Raw genomic sequence first — 22,964 nt, 5'->3', positions numbered from 1 at the left:
TAGTTAGTTGCTGCTGCGCATGCGCGAGAGACAGCTTCGATCCTTGAACACGCGCGAGAAAAAAAAGTCGCGTGGAAACTGCTTTTGAGTAAAAATGGGTATAAGGCTGGATGAGTGGCGCGTTTGAGACGAGGGGGCGGAGAAATAACGTTGATCTCTCCCTGAAAAGGAAAACTCTTCGGCCAGTTCCGGTGTGACGTAATGGCGTGACGTCTGGAAGAGGAACTTATGTGGGCGGGGCCTAGAGCTTTCTTGTGCCCCACCCCTAGAAAGCAGATTTTCCAATGTTGCTCCTAGATCCAAGAATTTAGGAGGCCAACATGAATTAACGCAAAATGGCAGATAAAGTGGGCGGAGTTGAGCCTTTGCCTCCCGCTTTTGCTACAGTGCTTTGGATTAACCATGCCCAGTCCATCCAAAGTCTGTGCAAAAGAAGCTATACCACAAGAGTGGGATTTATTCCCCTGGAAAGGACCTTGCGCTTTTAACTGCGTAATCTTATGCACGGATGTATTGAGTTCAACGGGGATTACCCGCAAGAAAATGTAGGTTGAACTGCAGCCTAAAAAGCCTCGTCCCCGGCTGCAATTGAACAGATGGCAATTCAGTGATGAAAAGATTTGCCTGCTGAATTTCTGCCCAGCACCTCAGTGGTAAAGGGTTGTATAACTTACGAGCTAAGATCCCTTGTGTTGCAGTTCTTTATTTGTCGCAATTTCCAGCCCCCTTCCCCCAATTAAAGACTGACCGTTGTCAGCGATAAGACAGTCTCTGCATACAATGTAAAAGGCACAAAGCGAAAAGAGATTGATCGGGGGAAAGCAAAATCGAGCACTATCTCTTAGTTAAAACAAAATTTTAAAATCCATCCAGTAGCACCTTAGAGACCAACTAAGTTTGTCATAGGTATGAGCATGCACACGAAAGCTCATAGTTATGACAAACTTAGTTGGTCTCTAAGGTGCTACTGGAAGGATTTTTTAATTTTGTTTTGACTACGTCAGACCAACACGGCTACCTACCTGTAACTATCTCTTAGTTACTTTGCGAGAGAACAGCTGTATTGGAAAGATTTCAAGGGGGAGGAGCATGGTCTGTCAGCATAACAGAGGGGTGGGTGGGAAATCCCTTCTCTCAACCTCTCCTGCAGCCTCATGGAATGGCTGCTGTCAGGGTGGATTTGATTTAAATCAAACTGATTTAAATCACGATTTAAATCACTAGTCAGTAAGGCTTGATTTAAATCATAGTTGATTTAAATCATAAAGACTAATTCTTGCTGGTATAACTTTATTATGCAAGTAGATGAAGATTTTGAGAATAACAACTTTTCATATTAGTTTTGTTATCCCCAGTTTAATAGGTTAATCATTCATATTTGGACAACTTTACTGTTGTACTTAGGAAGGAAAAAAATAATCATTACCTTAATAATAACAATTTAAATAGATTTCTTCAACTGAAACAATAACATTTCAGCAAATGTTATTTGCTTAAACAAACATCCATGTTTGTTAACTAATTTGGCTAAACAAAAACAAAATATATATATTTTAAGAAACTTAGACTGTCAGCCCAGCCTACACATGAAAAACTTAAACACTGTCCACTCCAAACAATCAGAAAAATATTGTTTCTATTCTATTCACTGAACTTCTTGAAACTTAGCACTGAAGGGGTTGTTTCTGTATTCATAGGTTTGTAGAACAATAGGATTAAGGTCTTTTTCTCAACTCTGTTCATGTTATAACATTTTTGCTGTGAAGAAGAGGCATGTGATCTCTGTTGAGTCAAATTCAGTTTTGAGAACTGCAAAAGTAAACCAAGCACCTGTGATAATATCTTGTAGGCAGAGAAACTGCCCAATAATCTTACAAAAACCTCTGGAAGAGCATGACATTGTGAATGGATTAATGGAATTTATTTACCCCCAAAATTAAACATATACAACCTTATACTACAAAATTAAAAAACTAATCTTTATTTCATGATGGAATAACCTTTGGATGGTAATATGTTTTCCTCAAAAAGCATTTTATTAAAAAAATCCAATTTAAATCAAAAAAATCGATTTAAATCAAAAAAATCCGATTTAAATCAAAAAAATCCGATTTTTTTGATTTTTTTTTTTAAAAATCATTGATTTTTATCCACCCTGGCTGCTGTAGTAATCAACAGCCGAGAGAGGAGCTTGATGGAGATTTGAAAACATCCCACCCTTCAACACCATCACCCCCGGAGTAGAAAGCAAGCAGCGCGTGCTGGACAAGGGCAGGGCTTCAGTGCGTCTGAAAAGCCATGAGGCTGTACCTGTTGAATTGCTGCCTGCCGTGCAGCTCTTTTGAAGCCCTGGAGATTTTTGAAATCTCTAACTGCCCTTAGATCTGCGGGTATAGGGGCGACATACAAAAACACCAACCCCTGAATAAATAAACAGACAGACAGACAGACAGACAGACACCTAAGACTTAAAATCCAAAAGGCGGCATCGAATAATTGCTTATTCGAGTTTTCGAATGTCCTGCATAGGGAGGATTCTCATGGGCGCCGGAAGTGGGGGCTTTCGATATGCTACCCCTTTGGTTCACGGGTGTTTCTGTTTCCCGTCTGGGCGCTCTGGGACTCCGGCACTCTGTGGCCGCCGTGCGGCGCCGTCGACTGTGGGCGGCGCTTAGAGGTCCGCTCTGCCCGCCCGTCGCTGGCGTCGGAGGTCCCGGAAGCGTAGCCGGGGCTGTTGGCGATGATGGCGGAGAGTCCGGCTGCCGAGGAGGCGGCTGCGGCCGCGGTGCTGGCGGCGCCGCTGGCGAGCGCAGGGCCGGGAGCTGGAGCGGGCGGCGGCGGCGGCGGCGGGCCCGGGGTCTTCCTGCCGGCCGAGCTCTTGGCGGTGGCGGGGCTCGGGTCGGCCGGGGCCGCATCCGGAGCGGGTGCGGGAGTCGGGTCTGGCGGGGCCTCGGTCCCCGGGATCCCCAGCTCGGCCGCTGCGGCCGCCGCGGCCGGGGTGCTCCTCTCGCACTCGGCCTTCTGGGACCCCACCACCAGCGGCGACTGGGACGGCGAGAGGCCGAGCCCTGCTTGCCTGCTCCGCATCAAACGGTGAGGGACTTTCCACTCCCCGGACGAGGATGGAGGCAAATGCCAGAACCTCCCGCTTTCCAGATTTCTGGCCCGGAAGGTGTGGGTGGGTTAGGAAGGGGTAGTGTTCCTGAGCGTGTGCAGAGTGCGTAGTACGCGCGTTAATTCCCCGGGCATCTCATCCTGCCGGTACATACGGTACTTCTGAGGGCGGAATGCGGCAGGGAGAGTTTTCCTTCTCCATCAACTCGCCCAGGAAAGATTAACTGCCCTACTTTCTTGGCAGCGATTCAGCGTCTGCAAGGAATTCCCCATAAGCGAGGGTGGGGGACCGGAGGCCCTCTGGATGTTGTTGTAACTCCCATCGGCCCCAGCCAGCATGGCCGGTGGTTAGGGATGATGGGAGTTGTAGTCCAACAACTGGTGGGACGTGGCCGGTATGCAGGTGCAGTAGTGGAGGGGAGCTGCACCTGTTGCATTTCCATATGGCTTGTAGCTCTTAAAGGGAGTGGTGGTGTGTATCGGTTAAGCAAGAGTTTGGGGGTATAAACTCCCGATTACAACAGCCCAGGTGGATTTAGGATCAACAGTGGCTTTTACAGCCCTGAAGATGATAACCTTATGCTCGAGCATCCCTGTAAGGAGGATATCCTCGATTGTTTCCTCCCCAAGCTCAACTTCCTTGTTCTGTTATCAGATTACAATTGGCATATAACATAATTAGAGCTTCATCTTAGATATATATATATATATACGCCTTGCTAGAGTGTAGCATCCAAGGATGAGACAACTCATTTTTAGAAACTTCTTTGGAATTAAAATTATTTGGAATTGTTGTTTAAGCCCAAACTTTTGGCTTTGGTTTTCTTCTTTCCTGAAGTTGGCTTGCTTGGTTTACATGTGATGGAAAGGTGTGAAGTTTTATTTAGGCTGACTTCTCCCCCCCCCCTGCAGAGATCAGCCTCTCTCCTGCTGCTAACCATATAAACTTGGGGAGTGAGAGACATCCCAGTATCTCCCATTGTGTTGCACAGTTAACAGTGCATTGCGGAACATACTCACTTTATTTTATCTAGGACTTGGTCACAAGTTTAGGTTTGCATTCATAATCAACAATATGATAAAAAATAGTTTTGTAGTCATAATAAATAACATGATTTAAAATGTTCCTTTAGCCCACAGTGCTGTAAAGGATTTTTCTAGGGGTTAAAGGGGCAATGGGAAATTTGAAACATATAAAAATTGTGCAATGAAAAAATTGGCCTGCTAAATCAGACCTCTCTCATTTCCTCCTTACTTGCCTTCTTTCTAAACTAACGAGTCCCAAATATTGTAATTTCTTGATTATTTGAGTTGCCCTTCACCTTTCCCAACTCTCTTTTTGAGGGGTGTTAAGCAGAATTGTACCCAGTTGAATATGATTGTTGTACCCTAGGTTTGTCAAAATGCATGATGCAGGTGGCGCTGTGGTTAAACCACTGAGCCTAGGGCTTGCTGATCAGAAGGTCGGCGGTTCGAATCCCTGTGACGGGGTGAGCTCCCGTTGCTCGGTCCCAGATCCTGCCAACCTAGCAGTTCGAAAGCACGTCAAAATGCAAGTAGATAAATAGGAACCACTACAGTGGGAAGGTAAACGGCGTTTCCGTGTGCTGCTCTGGTTTGCCAGAAGCGGCTTTGTCATGCTGGCCACATGACCTGGAAGCTATACGCCGGCTCCCTCGGCCAATAATGCGAGATGAGCGCTGCAACCCCAGAGTCGGTCACGACTGGACCTAATGGTCAGGGGTCCCTTTACCTTTAAGCAGAATTGTACCCAGTTGAATATGATTGTTGTACCCTAGGTTTGTCAAAATGCATGATGCAGGCAGTTTTTATTTTGGATCCCTTTCCTAGCAAACCATGACATGGAATTTGCCTTTTTCACAGCTGCTGCACATGCTAAGTAATTCCCACTATGCACCCATAGACGGTAAGCTCTTTGGCAAAGGCTGCTATTAGCAGCACAAAAATACGTCTATAGCAGCAGCAATTAATTTCCAGAATGCTTTGTGTTCCCTGTATCTTGCAACAGCCCTGAGAGGTAGGCGGTTGCCATTCCCAAATAGCTGCTGTGGAACTGCTGTTATGGCCCAAGGACATAAGCTGTGTCCTTGGCAGGCGTGGAATTTGAATGCAGGCCTTGAAATTAACTTCTCTGTCACCCGGGTTACATTTATTCAGTACCTAGCGTGCTGTTAATTAATGCTTTAACATGTTGTTATGAGAGTCTGTTTCATCTGCCCAGAATATCCCTTCTGGGTATAGAGGAGAATGAGAAGGCCAGAATGTGGTGGCATTAGCAGTAAGAGTTCTTTTAGCGTCCCATCAGCTAACGCTCTTGGATAATGTGAGGAGCTGCAAGGGGAAGGAAAGTCCTCCATTGCAGTCAACAATATCTCCTCTGCGCAAACAAGGCTCTGTGTTGAATCGTTGCCATCTCCAGTCAGCACAACTAGGTGAGGCCTGCCTAGCAGATTCTGGAGATCTAGATCTTGGGTACATTACCAAGCAAGTGTTACTAGGCAGATGTTTCGGGTGCCCTGAAACAAGGAGGCTTCCCAGCCTTGCTTTAAAGCTGGGAAATATCTGGGGGTGGAGGGAGGGACAGTTTAGTTTTGTTCCTAGAGCTGAACGCAACCACTTCAGGAGCAGTTACGCCAGTTCCATGTTTAATCCCAGAAACAAAAGCCTTATTGTCGGTGGCAAACTAAAATGAAAGTGAACTTGTAGCAGCCTCATTTCCCAGAAGTGCGTTAGGACGCCTCCCTTTGTCTTCCTCCACGGAGTATGCTGTTTGTTATGTGCCAAAACAGGTGTTTGTGTTATGGGCTGAGAGCTGCAGTGAGCATGAGAAGGACTGCAGTTGTTATAATGTGCTGTTGGCACAGTTTATACGTACGGCAGGAGATTCCAGTTCATACTGCATGCTCTTTAACAACTGTCTATTGTTCAGTGAGAAGAAGGAATTGTGGTCTTCCTGCCGCCCAGCTAACCTTCAGTCCACAACCTCTGACTTTTGATGTAGGTGTGTTCTTGTTAAGCAAAGTTCAAACCAAGAACATTTTCTGTTGGGAGTGTACAGTACAGGAAAAAAGAAAGTGCATCCTCTTTGAATTCTGTGTTTTTACATATGAAGACACAATAACAATCATCTGTTCCTTTAGCAGGTCTTCAAATTAGGTAAATACAACCTCAGATGCACATGGCATCTTACACTGTGTCATGATTTAACAGAAATAAAGCCAAAATGGAAAAGCCATGTGTGAAAAACTAAGTTCACCTTATGATTCATTATAGCTTGGAGAACCACCTTTAGCAGCAATAACGTGAAGCAATTGTTTCCTGTAGGAAATGTCTCTCACATTGTTGTGGAGAAATTTTGGCCCATTCTTCTTTATCACGTTGCTTCAGTTCATTGAGGTTTGCTGGCATTTGTTTATGCACAGCTCTCTTAAGGTCCTACACGGCATTTCAATTGGGTTGAGGTCTGGATTTTGACTGGGCCATTGCAACACATTGATTCTGATCTTTCCCAGCCATTTTGTTGTAGATTTGCTGGTGTGCTTGGGATCCTTGTCCTGTTGCATGACCCAGTTTCAGCCAAGCTTCAGCTGCTGGGCAGATGGCCACATATTTGACGATAGAATATTTTGGTATACATAGGAATTCTTGGTCGACTCAATGACTGCAAGATTCACAGGTCCTGGGGTTGCAAAACAAGCCCAAATCATCACCCCTCTACCCCCATGCTTAACAGTTGGTATGAGGTGTTTATGCTGATATTCTGTGTTTGCTTTTATCTCCACTTCGGTCTCATCTGTCCAAAGGACATTGTTCCAGAAGTCTTGTGCTTTGTTCAGATGCAACTTTGCAAACCAAAGCCATGCTACTATGTTATTTTTAGAAAGACGAGGCTTTCTCCTGGAAACCCTTTCAAACAAACCATACTTGTCTTTTTCTAATAGTACTGTCGTGAACTTTAACCTTTAACAGGCTAATTGAGGTCTGTAGGGCCTGAGATGTAACTCTTGCTTCTTTTTTTGCAATTTCTCTGAGCATTGCACGGTCTGACCTTGGCGTGAATTTGCTGGGATGTCCACTCCTGAGAAGATTGGCAACTGTCTTGAATGCTTTCCACTTTTGAATAATCTTTCCCACTGCAGAATGATGGATGGACTTAAAATTGGTTGGAAATAGGAAGCAGCACTCGCTTCTCTAAGAGCCTTGTGCCATCTTTCCTCCTTGGCATTGTGTTAAAACACACCTGAATGTTCCAGACCAGCAAACTTCTAAAAATTTGTCTTTTATTGAGGTGGGCACACTTGCTGATGATCAATTAAGCAAGGACATTTTATTAGTACCCTCTTGTCTACTTAGCCTCTTGATTCCTATGGAAGCTGTAATGGGGTACAGTGGTACACCTCGGTTTAAGAACAACCCTGTTTACGAACTATTTGGTTTACAAACTTCGCAAAACCGGAAGTAGTGTCCCAGTTTGCAAACTTTGCCTTGATCTAAGAACGGAAGCCGAATGGTGGAAGGGCACCGGCGGTGAGAGGCCTCATTAGGGAAAGCGCGCCTCAGTTTAAGAACGGTTTCGGTTTAAGAATGGACTTCCGGAATGGATTAAGTTCGTAAATCAAGGTACCACTGTACCTGTAGTTAGTTTTTCACACATGATTTCTCCATCTTGGCTTTATTTCTGACTCGGTGTAATATGACATGTGGTGTTGTTCATCTGAGGTTGCGTTTATCTAATTTTAAGACCTGCTAAGGAACAAATGATGGCTATTATGTCCTGATATGTAAAAGCACATAATGCAAAGAAAGTGTACTTTCTTTTTCTCATGACTGTATGTGTGTGGTAAGAAAACAGATTTTGAGGAAGCAGTTTCTCGTAGGCCAGAGTGGCTGATGAAAATGTGTCTCTTCGTGACTGAATTGCCCCTCCCTCCCTCTTCTGGTGTCACAGCGTAAGCTGAGATATTCACAATGTTTCAAAATCCTGGGCTTTCCCTTTTCTCTTCCTTTCCTTTTATGGGCTCTATTGTGATATGTGCTTGATTTGAAGCTTCCCATAAAGTGTGCCAAGCATTTGGAAGGTAATAAGTTGTGACATAGGAGGAAACAAATATGAATTAAAATGGGACAAAGGGGTGAAAAGGAGTGAGGAGGTCTATGAAAAGCACAACACAGCTTTATGGAAAGTCCTTTATAGGTGAGATCTTTTACATTTGTTTTCAGGAGTCTTTTAAGATTGACTGCCTGACTGAAGCCACGAGGACTAGAAACTTAGGTTTCCTTCTATCTCTCTCTCTCTTTTAAAAAGCAGGGCTGTTTCTCAAGAATTCAGCAACAGGATTTGGGGATTGGGGTGCAAAGCTGGAAGCTCCAGCAGTGTTTCTCAAACTGAGGTCCCTAGCTGTTGTTGGACTACAACTCCCATCATTCCTAGCTAGCAGGGGCAGTGATCAGGGATGATGGGAGTTGTAGTCCAGGGGTGGCCAACAGGAAGATTGTGATCTACTGGTAGGATCATGGGGCGTCTGTGGTAGATCTTGGTAGATTGTGGGACCCCTCCCACCCACCCCTTTGATTTCCCTAACTTAGTTCCCCTAAAACAGGCATGGCCAAACTTTGCCCTCCAGATGTTTTGGGACTACAATTGCCATCATCCCTGACCACTGGTCCTGTTAGCTAGGGATGATGGGAGTTGTAGTCCCAAAACATCTGGAGGGCCAAGTTTGGCCATGCCTGCCCTAAAAGCTCAGCAACTTTGACTTCCCAATGCAGTGGGTAGATCACTGCCAGATTTTGTTAATAGTGGGAGTAGATCGCAGTCTCTTGGTAGCTGGAAATGCCTGTTGTAGTCCAACAACAGGAGGGGCCCCAAGTTTGAGAAATGCTGCTCTAGAGAAACACTTGACTGATTAATACATTGCTGCTATTATTATTTTTGTTCCCCAGAGATATCATGTCTATCTACAAGGAACCCCCTCCTGGAATGTTTGTAGTGCCTGACCCCCATGATATGACCAAGGTAGGTGGTATCTGAATGCCTTCCTCTGTAGTGTGTCCTGCCTGAAAGGGTTTCCTGCTGTTTTTAGGAGGGTTGGCATACTGAAATTTACCTTGCTATGACTTGAAATTTCATTTATGGCAGCGGCCTGTGAGAAAGGGTAGCAGAGCGATTGCCACAGGAGAAATTAGGCAAAGTGAAGTTTTCACAAAGCATTTTCATCCTTAGGCAAATCTTTTCAGTTCATGTTCTGTTCACCCTGATAAATGTGTTAGAATGAGGGGTTTGGGTACCTTTTCAGAAGGGAGAAGGGAGCAATCTCCGGCTCTGTTTCTGAATTTTAAGTGGGTCTGTCCCTGAGTCAGAATATTTCACTGGTGTCCTCTTGGTATATCTCAGGGATCTGTTCTATTATTATTATTATTATTATTATTATTAAAAAAAAGTAGATCACATGCCTGACGTTTGACCAGCTTGGTGGCCATGTAGTTGAAGGTCAAATGAGGCCTCGTTCATACAGATTATGTGGTATACATCTTGGAACAGTTTTTAATCACACCAGACCACAGGTGGGGAAATCATGTTTGAAAGCTCCTCCATGAAAAGAAAGCCCATGTATGCCTGAGACCGGGCCTTGCGTTTCTTGTCTGCTGCTGTGACCAAGTGGTTAGGAAGCTGTTACGTGGGTTCACAGCCCAGGAGTTGTCTCTGTTGTTACCCTTGTCGTGGCTGGGGGGGGGGGGCGTGCATGCAAAAGGTATGTGGGAACCTTTCTCCCCCTTCCTCCTGATGGTGCTCAGACTCATCCTCCTCACCCCTTGCTCTGTGGAAAGAACCACCGGGCGCTACTGCTGTTTAATGGGTTGCCTGTCCTTGTAGGGCAAAACCACAAAACCAGTTGCTTTTGCAGTCCTCCACCTGTAGTGTGAAGAAGTGGTGTACTCCAGAAATAATTTGGGCCTCCTCAACTGCTACATGTGTGAACTGAGCTTGATGCTTGAACCTCAGAGGGCACTGAGTTTCCCCTAATGCTTTGTAGAGGATCTCTCTCCTCCTCCTCCCCCCCCCTTAACTCTCTTAGCGGCCGGCTTGCGTCCCGCGCAGGCTCTGCCGATGTTGCACCCAGTTGGAAGTTTTTGCGCGAGCTGGGCTTTTCTCTTGCAGATTCATGCGTTGATCACAGGCCCCTTTGACACGCCTTACGAAGGGGGTTTCTTCTTGTTCCTGTTTCGCTGTCCTCCAGATTATCCCATCCATCCGCCGCGGGTCAAACTGATGACAACCGGGAATAACACAGTGAGGTTTAACCCTAACTTCTACCGCAATGGGAAGGTCTGCCTCAGTATTCTAGGGTAAGGAGCCAAGCAGCCTGAGCTGCTTTGGGGAGGTCCACACTTCTGCATGCATTTATCATGTTGATGAAACGCGTGTGTGTGTGTGTGCTTCTGTTTCTGTTCAGAGCCAGGTAGGTTGATGATTATCATCTTGCAGGAACGAGAGGGGCAGGCTTTTTCACGGGTAGCACCCGTGCAGTGGAACACTCTCCTTGCTACAATATGGGAGGCCCCCAAATGTATTGCCACTCTGCCAGCTTTTGAAGTCTAAACACCTGTTTAGACACGTATTTCCCTGCTCTTCCTAACTTGGATCTCCTGATTTGATTGTTTTTAGCTGCTACGCTGTTTGAAATGGGCTTCCTTATTTATATATCATTTTAATTATGGATGTTTCAATGCGGTTGTTCTGCTATGAGTAGCTCGTATTTTTTTACAGTTGGCCTCATTCTTCTTGTTTTGATGTTGTCTTTCATTTTTTTGTGAACCACACTGGTATTTCTTCTTGAAATGCGAGGCTTAGAATTATTATATTCCTATCATCATCATCGCCAAGGCAGGGCACCACTGGGACACGTGCTTGTCTAGGCAGAGGGCCTTCTCGGTAGTGGCGCCCGCTCTGTGGAACGCCCTCCCACCAGAGGTCAAGGAAATAAACAACTATCTGACTTTTAGAAGATATCTGAAGCCAGCCCTGTTTAGGGAAGTTTATAATGTTTGATCTTTTATTGTGTTTTTAATATCCTGTTGGGAGCCACCCAGAGTGGCTGGGGTCAGCAACCTTTTTCAGCCGTGGGCCGGTCCACCATCCCTCAGACCTTGGGGGGGGGGGAATGAACGAATTCCTATGCCCTACAAATAACCCAGAGATGCATTTTAAATAAAACCACACATTCTACTCATGTAAAAACACCAGGCAGGCCCCACAAATAACCCAGAGATGCATTTTAAATGAAAGGACACATTCTACTCATGTAAAAACACACTGATTCCTGGACTGTCCGTGGGCCGGATTGAGAAGGCGATTGGGCCGCATCCAGCCCATGGGCCTTAGGTTGCCTACCCCTGGCATAGAGCATTTGAGCATCTCTGAACATTGCAAGGAGCCTCTGCCGTCAGCCAGATGCGCGAGAAAGTCACGCACTTGGTTGACATAGCTTTCTGTAATATCCAGAGTTGCTGTTCATTTGGCTCAGCTATCTGCAGCATTTAGTTTTTCTTTCTGTATTTGCGTGGCTTTTGTGGGGAGGGGTGGGTTTCAAATAGCATTATATTTTCAGAAACCACAAAGCATTCTCTTGAAAGTTTGGGGCTTTGCTTTTTCCTGCTGATCCTGTGTGGTCTTCATTTCCAGCCCTCAGTTGAGAGCTCTTAAACCAGAGTACGACAGGAAGCGGCCATAGTTGCAGATTTTCTACTCTGCTCAGTCGCTTGTGCCCTTCTGCCTATTTCTGTTCGCAATGGCAAGAGGTAGACAGGCCCCTTGCTTGTGTCATGCATCGTGGGGGCAGAGCCGGTCTGGGTGGTTTTCTGCCTCTGACTTGATTCAAAAGATGGTGCTTTAAGAAGAAAATGATGGGAGGAGAACGGAGCTGCTGTATTCAACATCCTTAAGAAAGTTAGATCGGGAATAGACAGTGACAGTCTATGGCAGGCTTCCTCAACCTCGGCCCTCCAGATGTTTTTGGCCTACAACTCCCATGATCCCTAGCTAGCAGGACCCAGTGGTCAGAGATGATGGGAATTGTAGTCTCAAAACATCTGGAGGGCAGAGGTTGAGGAAGCCTGGTCTATGGCAGGCGTAGGCAAACTCGGCCCTCCAGATGTTTTGGGACTATAACTGACCACTGGTCCTGTTAGCTAGGGATGATGGGAGTTGTAGTCCTGAAACATCTGGAAGGCCGAGTTTGCCTATGCCTGGTCTATGGGCTTCAAGGCTTGAGAAACAGCATCATTTCGTATATCCCATTGTAGTCTTTCTCAACTTGATGCTGGGCAGACATTGGGCCGCAACTCCTATCATCACTGACAATCTGCTGCGTTGACTGGGGCTGGTGGAAATTGTAGTCCAAAGCGCCTGGGCAGCACCAGGTTGGAGAAAGCTAACATAACTCAACCATGAAGGTTAGTATCTTGCCCAGTAATACTGTGTACAAGCTTCAAAGTAACTAAGCATGTATAGAGAGGAGGAATTGGCTAAAGACCCAGCTAAGCAGGGTGGATTTGATTTAAATCAAATGGATTTAAATCACTAGTAAGACAGACTTTATTTAAATCATTCTTTTACAGAAAGACTCATTCTTGCTGGTATCATCTTAATATTTACAACCAGAGGAAGGTTTCATTTTTGGAATAATAAATTTTCAGAGTAGTTTTTTTTTACAGTTATATAAAAAAATTCTGATTTGGTTATACAATTAGAAATACTGTACATGGACAGGTGATTATGAAATTATTGTGAGGTTTAATGAGTTAACTGTTTATATATTTGGACAACTTTTCTGCTGTGCTTTATTGTAAGGAGAAAAATAATCATTACCAACAATTTAAACAATTTATGTAACAAAAACAGTATAGCATATGTATCCGTTTTTGTTATCTGATGTGGTTAAACAGTTTTAAAAAAAACTTAGACTGAGTTTTAGCAAACATGAAAAGCTTAAAACAAATTCTTATTTCCTGATGAATAGCCTTTGAACTATAATGTAACTTAAATAGAAAACTATCTTCAGAAAGATTTTTCCTCCATAAACATTTTATTTTAAAAATCTGATTTAAATAATAATAATAAAAATCTGATTTAAATAAAAAAATCTGGTTTAAATAAAAAAATCTGATATTTTTTTTTAAAAAAATCATTGCTTTTCCCCCCACCCTGCAGCTAAGGCATTCTTTTCTTTGTAGGTTCACTAATGCTCAGGCATGGCCTTGGGCGTTTTAAACCACATTTACTTGCTACACTTTTTCTGTTAGCCACAAGTGCTTTCTAGGATATATATGGATTTGGATACTTTTAGGATCTAATTGGATTTGGGGGCCCAAGCAAGCACCTTTTGCATGTTACGTGGGGAAAATCAGGAAGACCCTCTTGCACCACCACCCTGACGGTTGCAACAGCAAGGGGCAGGGACTCTGTGCTTCATTATCCTGTTTTGTGTTTCTGGGTTTTTATTTCCTGTTTTCAGAGTTGAGCTTTTTGCCCTTCATCTCTGGACAGTGGGAATGCTCCAGATAAAATTCCTCAGCTATTTCGCACAACTTCTAGGAACTGAGGTGTAGACACAGTGTGTAGCTGGTGCTCTGAAAGAAGACGATGATGCCAAGAAACAGTGGAATTTCCGGCTGGTTTATCACGGACGTTTGCACGCATTTGCTTGATCCCCATGTTTTATTCTGTTTCTCCTAATTACGGAGACTTGCCAAGGAGATGTGTGGCGTATTGACGCCTTGAGCCCTGGCCACTGTGAATCCTGCCCCTATGTCCCCCCCGCTCTCCTAATCAGCCAGCTCCCAAGGTTTCAGAATTCCAGTACATTTGATAAGAGCTAGACATTTAAACAAAAAAGGAATGTGATTCTTAGGAGGTTGAATTCTCCCCTCACTGCCAGACTTTGTGTGTGGCTCTTGCGTGAGACTGAATGCAAACAGCCCTCTGTTCAGATTGTATGCTGGAAAGATGCATAAAAGTTTGGAATGGTTTCATCACAAAATAGTAATTATCCATCTTCATAATGTGTGTGTGTGTGGATATACAGTGGTCCCTCGACTTACAAACGACTCGACAACCGAATTTTTCGACTTACGAATGGGGCAAATGGCCCCACGCTTATGAATTTCTCGATATCCGAACGGAAACCGTGGCGGTTTTAGATAGGGTTTTTTTGACTTACTGTAGCAATGGTTAGATCCAACAATGAGACATGAGACAAGGCTGAGTTCCAAAAAGACCAACCCCAGGCAGAGCTCGGGGGTCTGTATTTATTAGCAGCAGCTTTGACAGGTAAACATTAACTCACGATGTAACTTCCAGCCAATCACAGAACAAACCTCATGCATAAACATGTACAGGTACAGGTCACTTCCTGCCAACACCCTAACTTCTCCACCATAGAGGAAGTGGCTAGTGGCACATCTCTCACACCCCATACCTGTCACATGTCCCTCTCATCAAACATCCCCCTCCTCTCAGTCTTGTGATCCTCAGTAACTTTCCAAACTCCCCATAAGGATTCATTGTGCTCTTCTCACCTCAGCATGACCCATCCCGGTCTTTCCCTGTCAGGCCAGATCCAACCAGTTCGAACCAAACCTTTCCAGGTGCATCCAGCCTCCCCCAGCACAGTTGACCCATACCTCACCTTCCTATCTCTCACACTGTACTGGTTTGCCAGTATTACTCTAGCTAAGCCTAAGGATTAGCGGGTTTGCCACGCTACTATCATACACCAACCGCACAACTTACGAATTTTTAGATGGGGTTGCTTCGACTTACAAATTTTTCTGTTTTCAATGCATTCCTATGGGAAATCACGTTTCCAATGGCACTTTTCGACTTACGAATTTTTCGACCTACGAAGGTGCCTTCGGAACAGATTAAATTCGTAAGTCGAGGCACCACTGTATATATTCAAAAGTTTTCACAACTACCTTCAAAACAAATACAGTTGAACCTCCGTTTACATAACCCTCTGGTTACGTAAAATTCGGGATGTGCCTGTGGCAAACGACGTATTTTACCGGGTTTGAGCCCCCCCCCCCCCCGCACACATGTGCAGAAGTGGGCCTCAGGTTGCGGAAACCTCGGGATCCGACCGGACCCCGTCCGCAACTGGAGGTACCGTTGTACATTGATTCATAAAATGACTTGCTACCCTCGCTTCCACAGTGTTTTTACTCAAAACCTTTGTTTTTACTGCAATTCATTTTTTTTATCTATTACAAAAAAAGTTTCTTGTGTTACAATTATTTTGACGTTTTTCTTCCACTGCTTTTATCTGGAATCCTGCCTGCAATTTTTTTTATATATAACTATACAATTTATCTGCTACGTGTGTCACAGATTTGGGCTTTTCTATCTTCTTTGCTTGTTTAGTGGTTCTTGCCATTACGTCTTCAAAAAAATTTCTGCCACCCTGAGGCCTGGGAACTGTTCTTTTTTTTTTTTACTACCTACACAACACACACACACACAGACAGACACACAGACAGCTAGGACTCTCACAAGTTACAAATTGAAGTACATTTAAAGCCACACATCATTCACTCCACTTTACAGAATTGTGTTTGTTTGGCTGTGTGAAAATAAACTCCCATTTCTTGCTGTCTGGCAGTACGTGGACCGGTCCAGCCTGGAGTCCTGCCCAGAGCATTTCCTCGGTCCTTATATCTATACAGTCCCTGATGACTGAGAACCCTTATCACAACGAGCCTGGCTTTGAGCAGGTAAGTAGCCTGAATCATGGATTAGTGCCCACTTTACGGAAGCTCTTTGTTACAGGGACAGGGAAGTGGCTGTCCCGTAACAAACCGCTCTCTTAGAAGCAGAGCAAAAAGACCCGTTGAGGTTTGATCTCCAACCCATACATCCTTTTAAGAAGACACTCCCAATTCAGAGGTTCGGCATATTGCTGCGGGTGGGCCTGCTTACCTGTTGTGTTAAAACAGCTGACTGCATTGGGACAGAGTGGAAAGGAAGAATACCTTGAGCAGCCCTGGATAATTCAATATGCTGCTGTCTGTATACATGTATTTGCAGCTTGTCTGCAGAGCAAGACCATGCATGGAACCTCCTTGGGAACTTTCATGGAACATGGCTGTGGTTTGAAATAGGATTGTCAATCCACTTTTATCAGCGACTGGCCAGTATTTCCAATTGGTAATATCAGCAATACTAATTGGAGGCATTCTCAGTCTCTCTCCTCTCTCTCTCCTCTCCCCCCCCCCCACTAGACAAGACCAAAGTTGTGGGCCATGTGTCTTGAAATTCGTAAAAGTTGACTTTTGTTTTTGGCCATCGATCTCTTGCAGGAAAGACATCCGGGAGACAGTAAAAATTACAACGAGTGTATTCGGCATGAGACTATCAGGGTTGCTGTGTGTGACATGCTAGAAGGAAAATGCCCTTGTCCGGAGCCTTTACGGTATGTTTGGGAGTCTCAGTTAATGGGTTTCAGGCTTTTAGGATGGAGAGGGAGAGAGGGCAGTACCCCTTAGTCAGCCTTTCCCCCCACACTTAGAAAAACTGTTTGCCAGCGTGAAACTCGGCATTCAAGCACCTTCATTCATTCATTCCTGCAGCTGCGTGATCATTGTCCACATTCCAATCCTTCCACTCCAGGAGGATATTTATGCAAGCAGTGCAAATTGCAGTACAGTCGTACCTGGGTTCTCGAACAGAATCAGTTCCGGAAGTCCGTTCGACTTTCGTAAACCAAGGTGCAGCTTCTGATTGGCTGCAGGAGCCTCCTGCACTCAATCGGAAACTGCGCCTGACGTTCAGGTTCCAAAGAACCTTCACAAACTGGAACACCTACTTCCGGGTTTGCGGCGCTTGGGAGCCAAAACATTTGTGTCGCAAGGCGTTCGACAACCAAGGTACAACTGTATTCATGGCTTCATAGAATCTCTCCCTGCTACCCGCCTCTTAAGGTTTTTTTTTATTTTAGTATTTTGGTCATGCATGAGGGAGGGAACCAAAGTGCATTGCGCTGCGGGGAAATGTTAGCTATTGTGGTTGTTTTTAAGAAATGTGCACACGACAAACTAATTTTCAGGAGCAGAAACTATGGCAGTAGCCCTTTTGTTATAAACCACCTGTCACATCCTTGCTCTGCGGCCTTACGGTTCGTTTTGCTTGCTAGGGGTGTCATGGAAAAGTCCTTCATGGAGTATTATGATTTCTACGAGGGGGTATGCAAAGAGCGGCTTCACCTCCAAGGACAGACGATGCAGGTAAGGATCAGATCATGTCTATGACTGCCCACTCCTGAGGGCAGCCTCCATTCCCCCACCCCAAAAAAAGTAACAATTTGGATTGTCATATTTCCTTCCCTCTTGAGAAGTGGGCTCATTTGCTCACCTGAGAGTTTTTCCAAAGGGCAAATTGAAAACCTGAGGTATGGGGGACAAATTAGGGGAAACGACCAATTGCTGGCATTTCTGAAGCACCAGGAACTAGCTGGAAGTATATTGTGGGACGCGGGTGGCGCTGTGGTCTAAACCACTGAGTCTCTTGGGCTTGCTGATCAGAAGGTCGGCAGTTCGAATCCCCACGATAGAGTGAGCTCCCGCTGCTCTGTCCCAGCTCCTGCCAACCTAGCAGTTTGAAAGCACGCCAGTGCAAGTAGATAAATAGGTACCTCTGCGGCAGGAAGGTAAACGGCGTTTCTGTGCGCTCTGGTTTCTGTCACGGTGTCCCATTGCACCAGGAGTGGTTTAGTCATGCTGGCCATATGACCCGGAAAGCTGTCTGTGGACAAACGCCGGCTCCTTCGGCCTGAAAATGAGATGAGCGCCGCAACCCCATAGTCGCCTTTGACTGGACTTGACCGTCCAGGGGTCCTTTACCTTTTTTATATTAACATGAGCAGGACGTTGGAACAAGGGGATGAGAGGTAGGAGACTTGACTAAAAAGGTAAAGGGACCCCTGACCGTTAGGTCCAGTCGCAAACGACTCTGGGGTTGCGATGCACATCTCGCTTTACTGGCCGAGGGAGCCGGCGTACAGCTTCCGGGTCATGTGGCCAGCATGACCAAGCCCCTTCTGGCGAACCAGAGCAGCGCACAGAAAAGACTTGACTAGATCATGGCTATTGGAAAAAGAGCATCCAGCAAGGGGGTTGGGATGAAAGATGCTGCATTCTCTGATCTGGGAAGTGAGCTTCCATGGCTGCTAGCCCTGATGGCTGTGCTCTGCTTCCACAGTCAGAGGCATCAATGCTTCTGAATACCAGTTCCTGGAAACTACAGGAAGGGAGGGGGCTCTTGTGCCCCGGTCCTGCTTGACAATTTCCTACAGGCACCTGGTTGGCTCCTGTGAGAACAGGATGCTGGACTAGATGGGCCTTTTGCCTAATTCAGCAGGTTCCTCTTAGTTTCTAGGTTATAAATAGATTTTCAATATAATAGGAAGCTATTTTCCCTTTACAGAATTTCGTTTTTCTCAACCGAAGCACATATTGCAGCCTGATTTGCTAGACTTGGATTTCCAATTTGATCCAGCAGTAGTTCCCCTGTTCCTCTTGCGGCTTCGGGGTTGTTTAAAAATAACTCGCTGCTTAGAATAATATTGATCTTGTCAAGCGTCTGTGACTTGAACTGGTTACAGAAGGCCTTGGTCCACCCTGTTTCCAGTCCATGTGCAAAGTAACCCTGGCAGATCTTGATGCAAGTTGTTTTCATCCCGATCAGACAGTTTAACGAGCTTAAGAAAATGTTCAAGTGCTCTTTCCCTAAAATGCCTGAAGCCTTCCTGCTAGGAATTATGGGCAACGAAATTCCAAAAAAATCTCAGGAGAGTCTTTATGTATGCTACAGTTGCTGCCAGAATTTCAATCGCAAAAGGTTGGAAGGGAGAGGACGCCCCATCCAAATTAGACTGGCCAAATAAATTAAGAGAGCATGCTGAATTGGCGAGACTATCAGCAAGGCTACGAGACGTTACAGATGAAAAATTTATCAGAGTGGGGCATACATATAGAATTTATGTAAAAGAACATTGTCAAAATATTTATCCGTTGGCCGGTTTCAATTGACTTCAGGGTGCAAATAGGATAATTTTACGAAATTCAAAGTAGGTAAGTTAAATAACAGGGAGAAAATAAAGATAAGTGTGTAATCAAGGAATTTAATCTGGGAACTTAATGGGAAAACCGGAGGTCATGTTAAACTTAATTACAACATGATGTACAAAACATGTATCAATTAAGAAAAGAGTAATTGTTTTTCATCTTGTCTTTAACACCTACTGATTATTTCTGTTATACAGTTTTCAACCAATAAAGCATTAAAAAGAGAGAGAGGTATTTTCATCCCGTCTTCTCTCTTCTCGCAGGATCCCTTCGGCGAGAAGCGAGGGCACTTTGACTACCAGTCCCTTCTGCTGCGTTTGCAAGGAATCCGCCTGAAAGTGCAGGAGAAACACCAGCAGGAGAACCCAGACATAGACTCAGAAAGCAGCTCCTCTGAGACAGAGACAGACACTCAAGGGAGCATTAAGGCTTAGGTGCCTCCCACCTGATCGCTTGGGAACCCAAGACACAAGGGTGGGATCTTCTGACTCCAGGCACTGCGGAGGAACCCCGGAGAGACCCAAGAACCAGTCCGGTTCTAGAGCGGGGAGAACCTTGGCTGAGCAGCACCCCTTCATTGCCTCCTCCAGTGCTCTGGTACACGCTGTTTAAAACAAACGAGGATTTGATGCTGAAACTGAACCGGGCTTGTGACAAGCTGTCTTTTGAAAGTGGCTCTTTCTCTGCTGGAGACCCATGAGCAAAAAATGGCATAAAGGCATTCTGGAAGGACCCCGGGGCGGGTTGGTTTCTGTCCTCCCCATGATTCTAAAAGAGCAGGAGGTAGAGCTTGCCTCTTTGCCCCGCCGTCTTTGTTTCGAAACATGCCGCATATATACCCTCAGCGCCTCCCTCCCGGCGTTGCCCTCCCCCCACCACAACGGGATGGACTCCCAGCTCCACCAAGTCTGTAAAAGCACCTTTGACCATTTAAATAATCGAGCCCTGTTTTCATATTCGCTGTGTTGCAGCTTCCCAGTTGGGTTGGTGTTGCCTGTCCTAGACAGACCAAAGAGGAGGAACTTTGGCCAGAGCTGGGCTTTTGTGGCGATTCAAAACGACGACAACGAAAAAGCAGTTTCCAAAGCTTTACTCAACTCTAGAGCTCCTTTTAAATAACCCCTCCCCAAATTGGGAATCCAGGCAGGAAAGAAGGAAGAGGCAAACTGGGAGCGATCCTAAATTGTTAATGTGTCAGCCTTGTGAGCAACACAGCCAGCAGCCTTCAAAAGGTGAAGTTGAGCAGGTTCCACGGCCAGCGTTTTTATTTTTTGTGATCCTTGGAAGGAGTCATCATTCTGGCAGTTCATTTCCTGCAAGTGGCATATAATTTTTTTTGGGGGGGGAAGGTACAGTATTAGAATTTAGGGAAGACAGGTGATTCTATGCAGCCATTGATTGTGTTGAGAGAGAGAGAGAGAGAATATAAATTAACACAGCACCAAGAGAGAGAAAAGCAATGCTAATCTTGAATCTTTGGCAGTGCAATAGCATACTTCTCTGTTCAAAGCAACTCAGACCTCCAGCTTTTGGGGGCAGAGTTAGGAGTTCAGTGATGTAGAAGAGGATACAAACTAATTGAAGAACAGCAATAAGCAGCAGTCCAAGTTGGACAGTAGGCCAGGGCAGAAAACGAGCTGTTGAGATATGTCGAAGGACTGGCTCTCGTTTTTTTTTGTCAGGAGCCTCTAGTGAAACTGAAGTAAAGTTGCACATGTGTAAAAGTCTGCCGAATCTGCCGCAACTCCCTTCTCTCTGAATCACTTTGTAGTGCTATAGACCGAGAAGCACATGCCTTTTGAGGATCGAATTGTGGGATAACGTCTGACCATCCTCCCAGCTGGCAACGTATTTTATTTTATTTTTTACTTTTGAAAGTTCCAAGCTGGTTTCTACGTAGAAAAGCTCGAAAGCCTTGTGAGCACCTTTCACTTGCTTCCCCCCTTCTTTTAGAGACCCTTTAAGAAGTTTTTTTTTAATGGGGGGGAGCTCCTGACCTACAGGTGCATGTCCAGACCAAAAATTTGGCAGGGGGAGGTGAGCAGATGTTAAAAGTGGTCAGGCCAGTAGGAAGCGTTGCAGTCAGTAGGTCAAATCCCAGCTGTAGGAACCATGAAGGGTAACCTTCCTACCTGGCCTCTGAAAGGAAGCTCATGCGTGATTATAGGCACTGTTTATCTGCAAGCAACACACCAGTCTTGCAGCTACTCCTGCCTCTCCCGTGTAGAGTGCGATGTGCCGCTGCTTAAAACTAAAAGTAATCCCCCCCTATATCTGCTTTTTTGAGTGGAATGCCATTTTCTCTGTTTCTCTCCCACCCACAAGGAGAAAAGAATCTCCCAAGGGGTTACGAATAGCCGGTGGAATCAAAAGCTTTGTAATGCAAGTTTGCATTTAGATGCCTTGTGGAACCTCATGAGGACGAAGGCAATCTTTATCATGTTTGTGTTAATCTCATTGAGTGCAATCCAGCAAAACGAAAACAAAAATCAGCCGCACTTCACCTCCATTGAAATCAAAAGGGACTTGGAGTGCACAGTTGACGTTTTAAGTCTCACAGAAATCAGTAGGATCTAGGTAGGACTTCTATTCTCCGAACTCTGCCAATTGTGTTAAGTTTGGCTTTCCCCCAGTCTATAGTCACCAGGACCAGAGGTGTTCCTGAATCAGAGCGCCTGTTACTTCAAGAGACCTTAGTTCCAGATGCATGTTGGCTGTTGAACCATTGCATTACATTTCTTTTAAGACAAAACGAAAAGAAAACATGAAAATGCCTTATGTGGTTATTTCTTTTTTTCACGCGGCTCGCATGTGGATGTAAGAAAACGAAGCAAAACAAAAAGAAATATGGTTTTCTAGCTGCCCATAGTCATCTGTTTTCTGAATGTTTTCCATTTCAAAAGTGACAATCCTAGATGACTGATCTAGACAAAATGTTTAGTGACAGACTTTTAGGCCTAACAAGCTAAACACACTCAAATGCACAAGGGTCTTAAGAAAAATAAGGAATCCTTGTTTATATACAATTGTACTTTTTTTTTTGGTGCAATAAAGTTTGTTTTGGCAGGATCCGAGGTTCTTCTTTGTCCTGGATTGGTAGAAGCGGGGAATACCCAAAAAGGGGGTCTTGTTTTCATAAACAGCTTATATCAGGGATGTATTCTCTTTGGTGAAACTTCCAGGCCCCACACGTCATTGGTTGGTGGGACCAGTGGCAAAGGGGGGTGGGGGTGGAGCAATAATTGCTGTACTTCCTACAGAACAAAGCAAAGGTTTTTTCTCCCAGTGTTAGAAATTCAGATATATAAACCATGGGCCATGGTGAACCAGAGCAGCATATGGAAACGCCGTTTACCTTCCCGCTGGAGCGGTACCTTATCTACTTGCACTTTGACGTGCTTTCGAACTGCTAGGTGGGTCTAAACCACAGAGCCTAGGGCTTACCGATCAGAAGGTTGGCGGTTCGAATCCCCACAACGGCGTGAGCTCCCGTTGCTGTCCCAGCTCCTGCCCAGATTTCACTATACAAAGGTACAAACAATTCTCTTCCTGTCCCCATCCACTTGTCTTCCTGGTTGTGGAGATGACAGAATTTGAAAATACATCTAGAGCTACTAGACTCCAATAATTCAAATATTTTTTTAAGCCCTGTCATCACAGGACTAGAAACTGGCTGTCAGGGACTGTTCTAGCAGTGAACATTCCCTGAC

The 22,964-nt window shown here is 45.1% G+C and overlaps 1 protein-coding gene across 1 annotated transcript; it reads left to right on the top strand.

Annotated features, from left to right (window-relative positions):
* Window positions 1-2,645: 2,645 nt before the first annotated feature.
* UBE2Z (ubiquitin conjugating enzyme E2 Z) lies at window positions 2,646-22,323 on the top strand. Its single transcript, XM_035135324.3, has 7 exons — window positions 2,646-3,093; window positions 9,079-9,151; window positions 10,295-10,482; window positions 15,795-15,906; window positions 16,492-16,604; window positions 17,325-17,415; window positions 19,518-22,323. The coding sequence occupies exons 1-7, from the start codon at window positions 2,741-2,743 to the stop codon at window positions 19,686-19,688; spliced, it is 1,101 nt and encodes a 366-aa protein (XP_034991215.1). The 5' UTR covers window positions 2,646-2,740; the 3' UTR covers window positions 19,689-22,323.
* Window positions 22,324-22,964: the final 641 nt, after the last annotated feature.

Source organism: Zootoca vivipara, chromosome 12 (genome assembly GCF_965207765.1).
Source record: "Zootoca vivipara chromosome 12, rZooViv2.hap1.1, whole genome shotgun sequence".
Taxonomy (NCBI): domain Eukaryota; kingdom Metazoa; phylum Chordata; class Lepidosauria; order Squamata; family Lacertidae; genus Zootoca; species Zootoca vivipara.
Note: the sequence above shows the minus strand (reverse complement) of the source record. Positions and strands in the feature narration are given on the sequence as shown.

Excerpts from the sequence above, each read along its gene's own strand:
- UBE2Z (XM_035135324.3), top strand. The coding sequence starts at position 2,741 with ATGATGGCGGAGAGTCCGGCTGCCGAGGAGGCGGCTGCGGCCGCGGTG. Across the intron at positions 3,094-9,078 it reads TGCCTGCTCCGCATCAAACG|AGATATCATGTCTATCTACA; the intron begins GTGAGGGACTTT and ends TTTGTTCCCCAG. Across the intron at positions 10,483-15,794 it reads GTCTGCCTCAGTATTCTAGG|TACGTGGACCGGTCCAGCCT; the intron begins GTAAGGAGCCAA and ends GCTGTCTGGCAG.